Below are 13,018 nucleotides of genomic sequence, written 5' to 3'. Positions count from 1 at the left end.
AGAGAATCTAACCACTGCCCCATGACATTCAATGGCATTACCATCACTGAATCTCCCACTATCAACATACGAGGTGTTACCACTGACCAGAAACTGAACTGGACTAGCCACATAACTACTGTGGCTACAACAGCAGGTCAGAGGCTCGGAATCCTGCGTCGAGTAACCCACCTCCTGATTTCCCAAAGCCTGTCCATCTACAAGGCACAGGTCAGGAATGTGTTGAACACTCTCCACATGCTTGGATGATTGCAGCACCGACAGCACTCAAGTAGCTTGATACCATCAGAACAAAGCAGCCCGTTTGATTGGCATCCCTTTCACAAAAATTCACTCCCTCCACTACTGACCAACAGTGGCAGCAGTGTGTACATCTACAAGATGCACTGCAGAAACTCACCAAGGCTCCTTAGGCAGCGCATTCCAAACCCATGATCGCTGCTATCCAGAAGGACAAGGACAGCAGATACATGGGAACACCACCACCTGGAAGTTCCCCTCCTAACCACTCACCATCCTGACTTGGAAATATGTTGCCGTTCCTTCACTGTCGCTGGGTCAAAATACTGGAACTTCCCCTCCCGCCGCCCCTAGCAGCACTGTGGGTGTACCTACACCACATGCCTTGTAGTGGTTCCAGAAGGCAGCTCACCTACACCTTCTCAAGGGCAATTAGGGATGGGCAATAAATGCTGGCCTAGCCAGGAGCACCCACATCCCATAAATGTATTAAAAAAGTACTCAAAGAGAAACAGCAGAGACGAGAATTTTGTTTTTGTATACACACACACACACACCAAGAAGTTCAACAATTGTAGAGCTAAGGAATTTAATGACAGGTAAAACTGACATTTACTGATTTTGCAGGTCTTCTGAGCATCCAGGTATTTCCATCTGAAAATGTATCACCTGATTATTAATTGCTGACTGATTTTTTTTTTAAGTTCACCTGGCTGGTGACCTGTGGGCCTTGTTTTCTCAATAATCCTAAAAACAATTCTACAACAAGGCTCCCATTAACCTGCATTATTAAGTTGCCAATGTTAACAGATCTTGGTCTGATTTATGGTTTACCACCAGCGAGGGAACAAGACTACAAACAGCTCTTCCCACACCTCCAGGCTCTCAAAATTCAACAAGGCAAACTACTGAATAATACAGGAGCATTAATAGAAATGAGTCCAGATTTCTGAAGCATGCACATGACCTATGGGACACAGTTTGAACATTTTTGCTTTAAAGTGACAAAGGCAGCAATTTTAAAAAACATGCGAGAAACAAGATATTACCTCATCCTCACTGGCAGTCAAGACATGTTCGGTCTGAAACAAATCCTCCTCTTCCATTTCAAAAGCAAGTAAATCCCTGAAAATCAGAAAAATATCAGGTCATTCACAATCCAGATTTGAATAATCCAAAGCTAAATTAGTTTGCAAAAGAACAGACTGTTTGTACAAAAACTAGATAACATTGGCCTACCTCAATTAAATTATTTCAATAAGGCAAATGAACCTCTGCCAATCAACTGAAAATTTTTGAATGCAAGCAGGCTAAGAATAACAAAAACCTGTTCCTGAACCCACTTTAGTTGCACTATAGTACTACTTACAGAGGCAGGGAACACAGCCTTAAGAAGCAACAAGCATTGGAAGTTGGCAGTCATTTTGCTATACTTCAAGGTTCAGCTCTTAGCCAACCTAAATGGACCAGCAAAATATAAAGTACAATGCTGTCCTGAACAGACCACCTCTCAAATGTCCTACGCCATAAAAGTGTAGCCGAAAACAAATGTTGGACTGTTGGTTGCAGAGAGAAATATATCTTGCATATAAATATGTAAACAGCACTGTGACTGTACCTACACCACATGGACTGCAGCGGTTCAAGAAGGCAGCTCAACACCACCTTCTCAAAGACAATTCAGGATGGGCAATAAATGCTGGCCTAGTCAGCGACACCCACATCCCAGGAATAAATGAAAAGAAGTGACAACAGAGCTCTACATAATTGACAGAATTGCCAGCATCTGAAGAACAACAATACTGGATGGAAATGTAAGTTAGGGGAGAAAGGGGAAAATATTGCTGAGCACAAGGTCACCTGTTACTCCTGAACAGACCTTGCTTGCTCTAGGATTCAGAACGCACCTTTTATTGCCCAATACCTAGTTAAACAACTACATGACTTGCAAGAGAACTCTTGGTCTGTATTCTGGATACAGCAATATTGCACATCCATTCTCCTCTCGTTACAGAAGGAAGATTGAAAGAAACGCAGAGGTCTAGTTTCCCATAAGGGCAGTAATCAAAGAATTACACCTGCATCATAGCAGTTTAGGTGCAGCTACTGGTCTTGGAATCAGGCCAATAATACAAAAATGGAACAAGATCACACAGCAAAACTGCTTCTGCTGGTGTATGAATATGCTCATTATTAATCTGATTATATGTGTGTAATGAAAGGAACACAATCATATACATGCAGAAGTTCATGAACTTACCAGGTGATTGACAGTGAAAGACAGGTACTGCATTTATGTCATTCTAATGTACACAGACCAGCTTTTGTGTTGTATTAAATAAAACAGTTAACAGGGTGCATCTAGAATGATCTAGGCTTGTACTGTACTACAAGGCTGTACAATAAACATGTGAAGGACACGCATCTCACAATGAATTTATTCCTTCATGGGAAAACTGCAATTGTATTTACAGACTTGATGCTGAGATATCCCCACATTTAAAAACGGGAGTACTTTATATAAGCTGGCTGTTAGTAAATCAGTTTAGTTTGAAAACTTCAGTAAGCCAGTATCAAAATATTTTCCACACTAGAAAGCCACCGAAGCTAAAATGAAATCCTAGTCATTGTAGTGTTTTGATAAGCTTTTTTGAAGGAGAAGGCGGCAGTGAGGTATAGGCAAGGACTTCCAGTGTCTAGGAATTAAATATTGCTGAAAAGAGAGACATGTTACGAAAGCTTTTTGCCTTTAACTCATCAGGACAAATGCAAGAATGCCAAATTTCAAATGACCATAACAATTTATATGTTACAGGAGAAATGAGTGCTGATTGGTACTAGGACTTAGTTGGCGACCACCAATCGAGGGATGCATTTACCGAGAGGCCAGGGTCAGAAGGAGAGAGTTGAAAGGTGTGGTTATAGAATTGGAGGAGGTTGCAGAGACTTGATGGGTCATGTCACATCATGATTAAAAGATAAGAATGATGATTTGAAATGTAATATGCCGGGAGGCAGTTAGACCAAACAGGACAGCAAAACCAGATGTTAGAGAGTGGAAGTTACCTCGGTCCAGGAGAATGGCAATTGAGTTTTCACAAGTTGGAACTTATGGGTAGTGGAGGAAAGGAAAGAGAAGGCTTGAGCAATTCTTTGTGGAGAAAAGTAGGTTAAGGGTACAAAAGGAAAAAGTGTAACAGAGGTGGAAGCAGAGCAGCAGCCTAGGTAAGTAGGACCTGCTAATTATTTTTTCTGCCCTTAATATTCTCTAAACTGGAGGAAGTAAAATAAAATGGAGTAATTTAAGGGTAAGTCATGGCAGGGCACCTCAGACAAATGGAATGCTCCTCCTGTGTGATGTGGGAAGTCAGGGACACTTCCAGTGCCCTGCGTGACCGCGTGTGCAGGAAGTGTCTCTAGCCGCAGCTACTCAAAATCTGTGTTTCAGAGCTGGAGCTGCGCCTACAGTCACTGTGGAGCATCGCAAGGATGGGATCTTCGTGGACAGCACATGCAGTGAGGTGGTCACACCGCAAGTAAAAAGAGCACAGGCAGAAAGGGAATGGGTGACCGCCAGACAAAGTAAAAGCACTAGACAAGGAGTGCAGGAGTCCCCTGAATCCATCTCCCTCTCAAACAGATTTTCTTTTATGGATACCGCTGGGGGAGCTGGTTTCTCATGGGAAAGCAGCAAGACTGTCTCAGCTGCATGGGGATGGGGGTGGTAGTGGGGGTGGAAAAGAGTGGGAGACCAATAGTGATAGGGGGTTCTATCGTAAGGGGAAGAGATCAAAGTTTCTGCAGCCACAGACATGACTGCAGGATGGTATGTTGCCTCCATGGTGCCAGGGTCAAGAATGTCACTAAGTGGCTGCAGGACATTCTGAAGTGGGAGGGTGAACAGCCAGAGGTTGTGGTCCATATTGGTTCCATATCGATACCAACGACATAGGTAAAAAAGGGATGAGATCCTGAAAACAGAATATATGGAGCTAGGACATAAATTAAAAAGCAGGGCCTCAAAGGTAGTAATCTCAGGATTGCTCTCAGTGCAATGTGTTAGCGAGAACAGGAATAGGAGAATAGACCAATTGAACGTGTGGCTGGAAAGATGGTATAGGACGGAGGGATTTAAATTCCTGAGGCATTGGGACTGATTCTGGAGAAGATGGGACCTGTATAAGCTGGACAGGTTGCATCCCAGCAGGGCCAGGAACAATATCCTCACAGGGGCATTCGCTAGTACCGTGGGGGAGGGTTTAAACTAGATTTGCATGGGGGTAGGAACCGGAGCAGGGAGACACAAGAGGGAAACAAAGTTAGGAACGAAATAGAAGCAGAGAAGTGAAAAGCAAAAGTGGAAGGCAGAGGAAACAAGGGCTAGCAGCAAAAAGGGCCATAGTACAAACTGGTTAGGACCAGGTACACTGATCATCATCAAGATATATACAGTAGTTTGTCTCTTAACAGATTTGTTAGGACTGGAAACATGCTAAACAATATAGTTATCAAAATAAGAACATTCACAAAAAACAGCCTATACTTTTGAACACAACATGACTATGCACTATGGATTGCAAGAAAAAATACTTGGCACTTCTTTAGCTCTGCGTCCTTAAATCATCAAAACACTTAATTACTTTCTGGAGTAAATGAATTTTACCACACAGGCAAACAATACAGCCATTCTGCCCTGGCATTAACCCACAAATAACTAGAAAGTTTGTTTTCAGGTGGTAATTATTGAAAGAGCAATTTTGATGAGGGCACCAAAAAAACACCTGCTCTTCATCCAATAGCACAATAAGATGTCAATATCCACCTGAAAAGAAGCTTCCTTTAATGTCTTATCCAAAGGACAGCACCTTCGATAAAGCAGTGTTTCTTCAGTACTTGCCTAATGCATTGTCTCAAGTCCTGGTGTGGCATTAAATCTCACAGTCCAGAAAGAGAGTATTAGTAATGGAGTCTAACTTATATTGTCGGATGTATGCTTGGCATTTTGCAGGAAAACACAGATGATTCACCACATAATTCACAACTACAGATTCAAGTGGATCAAATCTGTCGCAATAACTGCAGTTTATTTTCTGTAAATCACAAGGCCCGCAGAAGTAGATGCAAATACCAAACTTCTATTTCAAAAACATATGTTTGGTGTTGCTATAACATCTCAAGAACATTCTGAACGGCCGATTCGAAAACCATATTATCCCATTTGAAACCAATCAGGTGGCAACACTAAATGAACATTTTTTTGAAAAGTAAAATGAATGATAGGTAGAAGTTAAACAACATAGAATTTTGCACTACAGGAGGCCATCCTGCGCATTATGTTAGATCTCTAAAAGTGCTATTCATTCAGTTTACTCTCCAAAACTATCCTTTTCAACATCTGGGAAAAATGCAACGAAACTAGTGCAAATAAATAGCGATTCTGTCAATCTGAAAGGCAGGTTAACATTTTGATTGTGGGGTGGGGTTCAGACTCTCTTCCAATCTGCGTAGTTTTCCCCCTAACCGCTCCCAGATGTAATTTTCTTTCTGAAGATAACCACAGTCAGCAATTTCACTGATAAAGGAGCAATGAAGCATCCGACTATCGCCTCAGAAAGTTGAACCGTTTTGCAACACGTTTTGGCCTCACCAGTCCCTCTGAATCACTGGGTGATGTGTCTTCACCGAGACTCCAGCTTGTTCGCTGTAACCTCCTGCTATCATAGACTTGCTGCAGGATCGTCCACAGAACACACACCCCATGTGCAGGGAAATAGCCCCCTCTCACCTGCTCAATCCCCTCTCTCCCTCTCCGTCCTGCTGCTCCATCCTCCCGACCATCTCTCAAAAACCTGCACATGGAGCACAGGCAACAGCAACTGCCGTTAAGCGACACTTCCGGTTAACGACAAACTGGCGCAAAATCTCTCCTGGCACAGAGATTGTCGTAAATCTGGTCTCCGGACGCAGTAACCATGGTGACAGGCCGACACCCTGGCTTCCGGACTTCAGCGACCCAGATATTCTACAAGATACGTTTATGTGCATCGTATGTCGTATAAACCTTAACAACAGCGACACAAATATGGCGAAAGTGTAATAATAATCATTTCAGATCTCCTGTTAATGTGGATGAAAATATTAAAGTGTCGGCAGACAACAATCAAATGAGATTTGTGATCAGAAAAATAAAGACATTTTGAATAGAGGGAGCTTTTTCAATAAAGGCGTGCATTAAATTAGGTTTCATTTTATAAACCAGACTCTGAAAAACTGGCTGTTTCAACCCAATAAGCAAGGTCGGCTGCAGACATTTACTGCTGGATGCGATGGAACTCCTCCCCCTCCTTGTAACTCCTTTCCCTTCAGGGACGTGCCCTAAAACGGCGTTGGCAACCATGGATTGGATTGGTCCATTATGCTCAGCAAAGTACACAAGTGGTTTGACGTTGCCTTCTGTAGTATGGCTGACCAGGAAACTCTCCTGCTCTTATTGTTTGCCATCAGATGTGTTGGAAAGATTTACAGGCTGATAGTCAACCTTTTTTAAGCCATGACATGAATGCACCTTCCATAATCACCAGGTCCAGAAATGGGACTTGAACTTGGAATTTCTGGTCCAGAGGTAGGGATGCTATCCACTATACCACAAGGGCAATGTAACAAGGCTATAATATTTGGTGTTTGTTTCTTTTAAAATTGCAAACTTATTTTTAAAACAATTTGTTATGAAGAACAATGTTAACAATAAAGAGATTTAAAATACACATGTATTTCCCTTAACTATAAAGCCTTGCTTGAAAAAACAAATAGGGAAGTAACCATTATCAATTCAACAGGACTGGGAGGATTATCCAAATAAATATCCAACAATCACCTCGGAGACCTACACATTCACATAAATTCCTGTAGCAATCTCAATCAACATTCAATTTCTTCCTTCCCAAGGTCAAAAACATGGCAAGCATCTTGCTGTGATTTGCCTCCAGCCTCTTAAACTCCAACTTCAAATGTCAATGTTAGCATCCTTATTTGGAATGCAAGTTTAAGGTGGCTGTTCCTCCCTCAATTCTTGCTGTCTCCCTTCTATTATGCACCAGCTTGTCCTGCAACAAGAAGGGGAATGACTTTGTGTGTGCCCTGTGAAAGGGGATTGCAGAAGTGTAAAATAGATTAGCATAGAGTTCACAACTGCCTAAGTTGGTGGTTGAGACTGAAACGCTCAACTCATTTAAAAGGTACCTGGATCTGCATCTGAAATTTGTAACCTTCAAGGTTATGATCCAGGTGCTGGAAAGTGAGATTAAAATGAGTGGCTAGTTTCTTTTTTCTCTTTTTGGCTGGTGCAGACACAATGTGCTGAATAGACTCTTTCTGCATTGTAACTTTTCTATGGTTCATATGGAGAGAAAATCGGAGGAAGTGTGGAAAAAGAGAAGTTGTTGGATGAAAGGAAGTGTCTATATTGTGAAGAATAAAAGAACAGAAATGTGAAATTTATTTAAGTTCAGACAAAATAAAAGGAAGAATTGCACCTTTCACCACTTCTGGAATTCTCAAACTGCTGTACAGCCAATGAGGTGTTTTGAAGTGGAGACCCTGTTGTAAAGTAAGAAAACACAACAGCCAATTTGTGCAATGTGAGGTCCCATAAACAGTTTTAAGACAAATGACTGAATAATTTGTTTTAGCAATGTTGGTTGAGAGTTTAATATTGGTAAAGACACAAAGGTTATTTATGCCAGTTTTGTGGACGGTAGCAAGTATTCTGTATTTGAGTGTAAGATGAAGGAGGTGTGACAAAGTGTCCCATTCTGACTGAATGAGAGGCTTGTGCAATCGTCCTGGAAAGGGCAGACAGGATTGGAAGTGCTGGGAAAAAGTGTAGTATTACAGTGTTTGTTCTATTCAAAATTAGAACTATGGCATAATAGAGGCAACATATTATGGATACTGGAGATCTGAAAACAGAAAGTGCTGGAAAAACTCAGCTGGTCTTGCACCATCTGTGAAGAGAGAAACAAAATTAATGTTTTGAATCCAATATAACTCTTTTATGACTAGTTCCGAAGAAGAATCACGTTGGTCTTGAAACATTAAATGTTTCCCTCCCTACAGATGCTTCCAGGCTGACTGAGTTTTTCCAGTGCTTTCTGTTTTTATTTAAGAACTTTGGCAGTTCTGGTAAGGTCATTCTTTTTTTTTGCACTGTAGCCATGTGGCGGGAACAATGCTCTTGGCATTGACATGCTCAGCCAACATCAGAAGGAAAGAGAACATCTTCTTTGTGCTGATTTCTTTGTTCACTTTGACGGCAGAGATTGATGTGCCTTGGCCATTGATATTCTGAATGCTGTTCCAGAAAGACACTTTTCACACACCACCTTCCCCTTTTTTCCATTCATTCGTGGGATATTGGCATCACTGGTATGGCCAGCATTTATTGCCCCTCCCTAATTGCCTTTCAGAATGTGGTGATGAACTGCCTTCTGAACTGCTGCAGCTACATTGCTGTGCAGGAGGGATTTCTCAGATTTTGGCCCAGCGGCAATGAAGAAACTGCAATATATTTGCAAATCAGTATGATGTGTGACTGGAGGAGAACTTACAGGTGGTGATGTTCCTGTATACTTGTTATCCTAGGCCTTCTAGGAAGCAGAGGTTGCAGGTTGCGGGGGGGGAGGGGGGGGTGCGGGGGGAAGGATTTTGCTGTCAATGAAGTCTTGGCGAGTTACTGCAGTACATCTTGTAGATATAAGATGATATACAATCATGATGCATCGATGGTGAAAGGAGTGAATGTTTAAGGTGGTGGATAGGATACCAATTAAGCGACTGTTTTGTTCTGGATGGTGGCAAGCTTCTTGAATGTTGTTGGAGCTGCACTCATCCAGGCAAGAGGAGAGTATTCCATCACACCGGAAACTACAACGGCAAACTCTGTCCTGTCGATCCTGCAAAGTGCTCCTTACTTACATCTGGGGGCATGTGCCAAAATTGAGAGAGCTGTCCCATTGATTAGTCAAGCAATAGTCTGAATTAGTCATGCTCATGGAATCATACCTTACAGATAATGTCCCAGGCACCACCGTTACCATCCTGGGTATGTCCTGTCCCACTGGCAGGACAGAACCAACAGAGGTGGTGGCACACTGGTATACAGTTGGGAGGGAGTTGCCCTCAGAGTCCTCAACATGGACTCTGGACCCCATGAAGTCTTATGGCATCAGGTCAAACATGAGCAAGGAAACCTCCTGTTGATTACCACATACCGCAGCCACCACCCCCCCACCCCCCCCACCCCCAGTCACCCAGCTGATGAATCAGTACTCTTCCATGTTGAACACCACTTGGAGGAAGCACTGGGGGTAGCAAGGGCACAGAAAGTACTCTGGGTGGAGGACTTCAATGTCCATCACCAAGAGTGGCTTGGTAGCACTATGACAGACCAAGCTGACCAAGTCTGAAAGGACATAGCTGCTAGACTGTGTCTGCTATGGGTGGTGAGGGAACCAACAAAAGGGAAAAATATACTTGACCTCATCCTCAGCAACCTGCCTGCCGTAGATGCATCTGTCCATGACTGTATCAGTAGAAGTGACCACCGCATTCCTTGTGGAGATGAAGTCCTGTTTTCATTGAGGATACTCTCCATCATGTTATGTAGCACCATACTAAATGGGATAGATTTGAACAGATCTAGAAACTCAAGACTGGGCATTTATAAGGTGATGTGGGCCATCAGCTGCAGCAGAATTGTACTCAACCATAATCTGTAACCTCATGGCTTATCATATCCCCCGCTGTACCATTACCACCAAGCCAGGGAATCAATGAGGATGCACGGAGGGCATGCCAGAAGCTGTACCAGGCATACCTAAAAATGAAGTGTCAAGTTGGTGAAGCTAGAACACAGAGCTACTTGCGTGCCAAACAATTCACTGGAGGAGGAGCCTTCACATATATCCCCATCATCAATGATGTGGGAGCCCAACACATCAGTGCAAAAGATAAGGCTGAAGCATTTGCAACAATCTTCATTCAGAAGTGCCAAGTGGATAATCCATCTTGTCCTCTTCCAGAGGTCCCTGGCACCACAGATGCCAGTCTTCAGCCAATTCGATTTACTCCACGTGATATCAAAAAAATAGCTAAAGGTGCTCAATGCTGAAAAGGCTATGGGCACAGGCAACTTAACAGCAATAGTGCAGAAGACTTGTGCTCCAGAACTAGTCACTCCCCCACCACAATCCCCCCCCCCACCCCCCAAACCCCCCCAAACCCCCAGCCAAGCTGCTCCAGTACAGCTACAACACTACCCGACAATGTGGAAAATTGGCCAGTATGGGCTATCCACAAAAAGCAGGACAAATCCAACCCAGCTAATTACTGTCCCAATATCCTCCTCTTGGCTATCAGCAAAGTGATGGAAAGTGTCATCGACACCAAGCAGCACTTAGGCAGCAATAACCTGCTCACTGACGCTATGTTTGGTATCCACCAAGGCCATGTGGTTCCTGTGTTCATGACGCTTTGGTCCATACATGGTCAAAAGAGCTGAGGAGAGATGAAAGGGATTGCCCTTGACGTTAAGGTGGCATTTGACTTATTGTGGCATTAGGGATCCCTGGCAAAATTGAAATTAATGGGAATCGGGGGAAATCTCTCCAATGGTTGGAGTCATGTCTAGTACAAAGGAAGATGATTGTGGTTGTTAGAAGTCAATCATCTCACTCCCTAGAAATTGCCACAGGAATTCCTCAGGATATTGTCCTCGGCCCGACCATCTTCAGTTGCTTCATCAATGACTTTCCCTCCATTATAGGTTAGAAGTGATCACTAATGATTACACAATGTTCAGTTCCATTCACAACTCCTCAGATACTGAAACAGTGGGGCCCATACGCAGCAAGGCCTGGACAACATGCAGGCTTGGGCAGACAAGCAGCAAGTAACATTTGTGCCACCCATGTGCCAGACAATGACCATCTCCAACAAGAGATAGAAACATAGAAACCAAGAGCAGGAGTAGGTCATTCGGCCCTTCGAGTCTGCTCCGCCATTCATTATGATCATGGTTAATCATTCAATGTTTTGGTCTCAACTACTTTCTGTGGTAACAAATTCCACAGGTTCACCACTTTCTGGGTGAAGAAATTTCTCCTCAGCTCAGTCCTAAACGGTCTACCCCATATCCTCAGACTGTGACCCCTGGTTCTGGATAATCTAACCATCTCCAATTGACATTCAATAGCATTACGATCTCCCACTGTCAACATGCTGGGGGGATTACCATTGACCAGAAACTCAACTGGACCAGCCATATAAATACTGTGGCTACAAGACCAGGTCAGAGACTGGGAATTCTGAGGCGAGTAATTCACCTCCTGACTGTCCAAAGCCTGTCCTCCAGCTACAAGGCACAAGTCAGGAGTGTGATAGAATACTCTCTACTTGCCTGAATGAGTGCAGCTCCTACTATCCAGGACAAAGCAGCCCACTTGACTGGCACCCCATCCACCATCTTAAACATTCACACCCTCCACCATCAGCACACAGTGGTAGCAGCGTGTACCAATTACAAGATACACTGCAGCAACTCGCCAAGCTTCCTTTGAAGAACTTTCCAAGCCCATGACTTCTATGAAAAAGGATGTATGCAAACTTGCAAGTTCCTCTCAAAGCCACACACCATCCTGACTTGGAACTACAGCATCATTCCTCACTGTCACTGCGTCAAAAACCTGGAACCCCCTTCCTAACAGCACTGTGGATGCACCACATCACATGGATTGCAGCCGTGTTCAAGAAGGTGTCTCATCACCACCTTCTCAAGAGCAATTAAGGATGGGCAACAAATGCTGTCCTTGCCAGCGGTGCTTACATCCCAAGTATTAATAAAAAGAAATTGTGGCAGGAATTGTTGCTCAAGAATTGGGCTCTTTAGCCACTCATTTTGTTGCAAAATGGCAAAGTAACCTTACCTTGGTGCTTAGACCATCATCCTTCAAGACAGATGGCTACCATACATAGCATGTGGCTTTGAGAGGAACTTGCAAGTTTGCATACATCCTTTTTCAGAGAAGTCATGGGCTTGGAAAGTTCTTCAAAGGAAGCTTGGCGAGTTGCTGCAGTGTATCTTGTAATTGGTACACGCTGCTACCACTGTGTGCTGATGGTGGAGGGTGTGAATGTTTAAGATGGTGGATGGGGTGCCAGTCAAGTGGGTTGCTTTGTCCTGGATAGTATTTGCTTTTATTGTTTTTCCCATCTTTTCAGCCTCTCTGTCACACAGCATGCCCCCACCCAGGGAATTGGACATTTATCTTAAGCTGCTGTATAATTGGCACTACACTTGACAGTGCTTTTATCCACAGTTATTGGCTCCCCAAATTCCTGGTTCTGATCAGAAAATTGCATTGTGTTCAAAGAGTAACATTTAAGCTTCTACAGTAAAATTGCAAGATATACCAAATGTTGGCAATAGGCTAAATACCAAATATCATCTGTCATGTTGTTACTGAATTGAGCCAAGAAATGGAATGGAAACTGGGTGATTTCTATATCAGATGGCTAATTTGCAAAGCCTAAGTAGCAAGTTGAAAATCTATCCTATTGATAGCAACATGGACACGTTCAAATGGATGGATTGTAATCGTGAATTCTTTCAGGCTTCACCAAAAATTAATAACCTGACATGGCACATTACTGATCACAAATCAACTTGCAAAAAATAACAATTAGTGACTTAGCCTTGGATGGATTATTTAGCAGGTCAGCT

General features: G+C 43.2%; 1 protein-coding gene across 2 annotated transcripts in view; it reads right to left on the bottom strand.

The window, feature by feature from the left end:
- Nucleotides 1-6,141, bottom strand: part of si:dkey-251i10.3 (uncharacterized protein LOC553498 homolog) — a 61,203-nt gene extending 55,062 nt beyond the window's left edge. The window contains exons 1-2 of one of the 2 annotated variants that reach the window (XM_041196381.1): nt 6,026-6,141; nt 1,290-1,365 (exon numbers count right to left, since the gene is read on the bottom strand). In XM_041196381.1, coding sequence (XP_041052315.1) covers nt 1,290-1,365; nt 6,026-6,078 — 129 coding nt within the window. In that variant the 5' untranslated portion in view covers nt 6,079-6,141. The other variant, XM_041196380.1, reaches the window with a different exon arrangement.
- Between the last annotated feature and the right edge of the window lie 6,877 nt (nt 6,142-13,018).

This window comes from Carcharodon carcharias, chromosome 9 (assembly GCF_017639515.1).
Source record: "Carcharodon carcharias isolate sCarCar2 chromosome 9, sCarCar2.pri, whole genome shotgun sequence".
NCBI classification, from domain to species: Eukaryota; Metazoa; Chordata; class Chondrichthyes; order Lamniformes; family Lamnidae; genus Carcharodon; species Carcharodon carcharias.
The sequence above is the reverse complement of the archived record's forward strand: the minus strand, read 5'-3'. Positions and strand labels throughout refer to the sequence as shown.